General features: G+C 57.0%; 1 protein-coding gene across 1 annotated transcript in view; it reads left to right on the forward strand.

Annotated features, from left to right (window-relative positions):
- The window catches only part of EMH_0098730 (signal recognition particle, putative), a gene marked incomplete at both ends in the record, with an annotated part of 755 nt that extends 637 nt beyond the window's left edge, over positions 1 to 118 (forward strand). The window contains one exon of the mRNA XM_013494010.1: positions 1 to 118. Coding sequence (XP_013349464.1) covers positions 1 to 118 — 118 coding nt within the window.
- Positions 119 to 302: the final 184 nt, after the last annotated feature.

The raw sequence follows: 302 nt of genomic DNA on the forward strand, positions 1-302 counted from the left end.
AGCGGGTTGGGGACAGCAAGAAACGAGCTGCTGCAGCAGCTGCTACCAGCAGCAGCAGCAGCAGCAGCAGCAGCAGCAGCAGCGTAGCTGTGTGGAGGGGGGTAGAAGTAAACCCTAAGAAAGATAAACCGAGAGCAGCAATTGCTGCTGCACTAACCAACTGGCAGCAGCAGCAGCTGATGTCTATTGAGGCCCTTCGCGGGCTGGCTGCTGCTGCTGCTGCTGCTGCTGCTGCTGCTGCTAGTGCTGCTGCTGCAGATATTAAAGCTGCAGCACCAGAACTAATGGAAAGGGATGCACAG

Source organism: Eimeria mitis, genomic scaffold (assembly GCF_000499745.2).
Source record: "Eimeria mitis Houghton genomic scaffold, Emh_scaff10072, whole genome shotgun sequence".
NCBI classification, from domain to species: Eukaryota; Apicomplexa; class Conoidasida; order Eucoccidiorida; family Eimeriidae; genus Eimeria; species Eimeria mitis.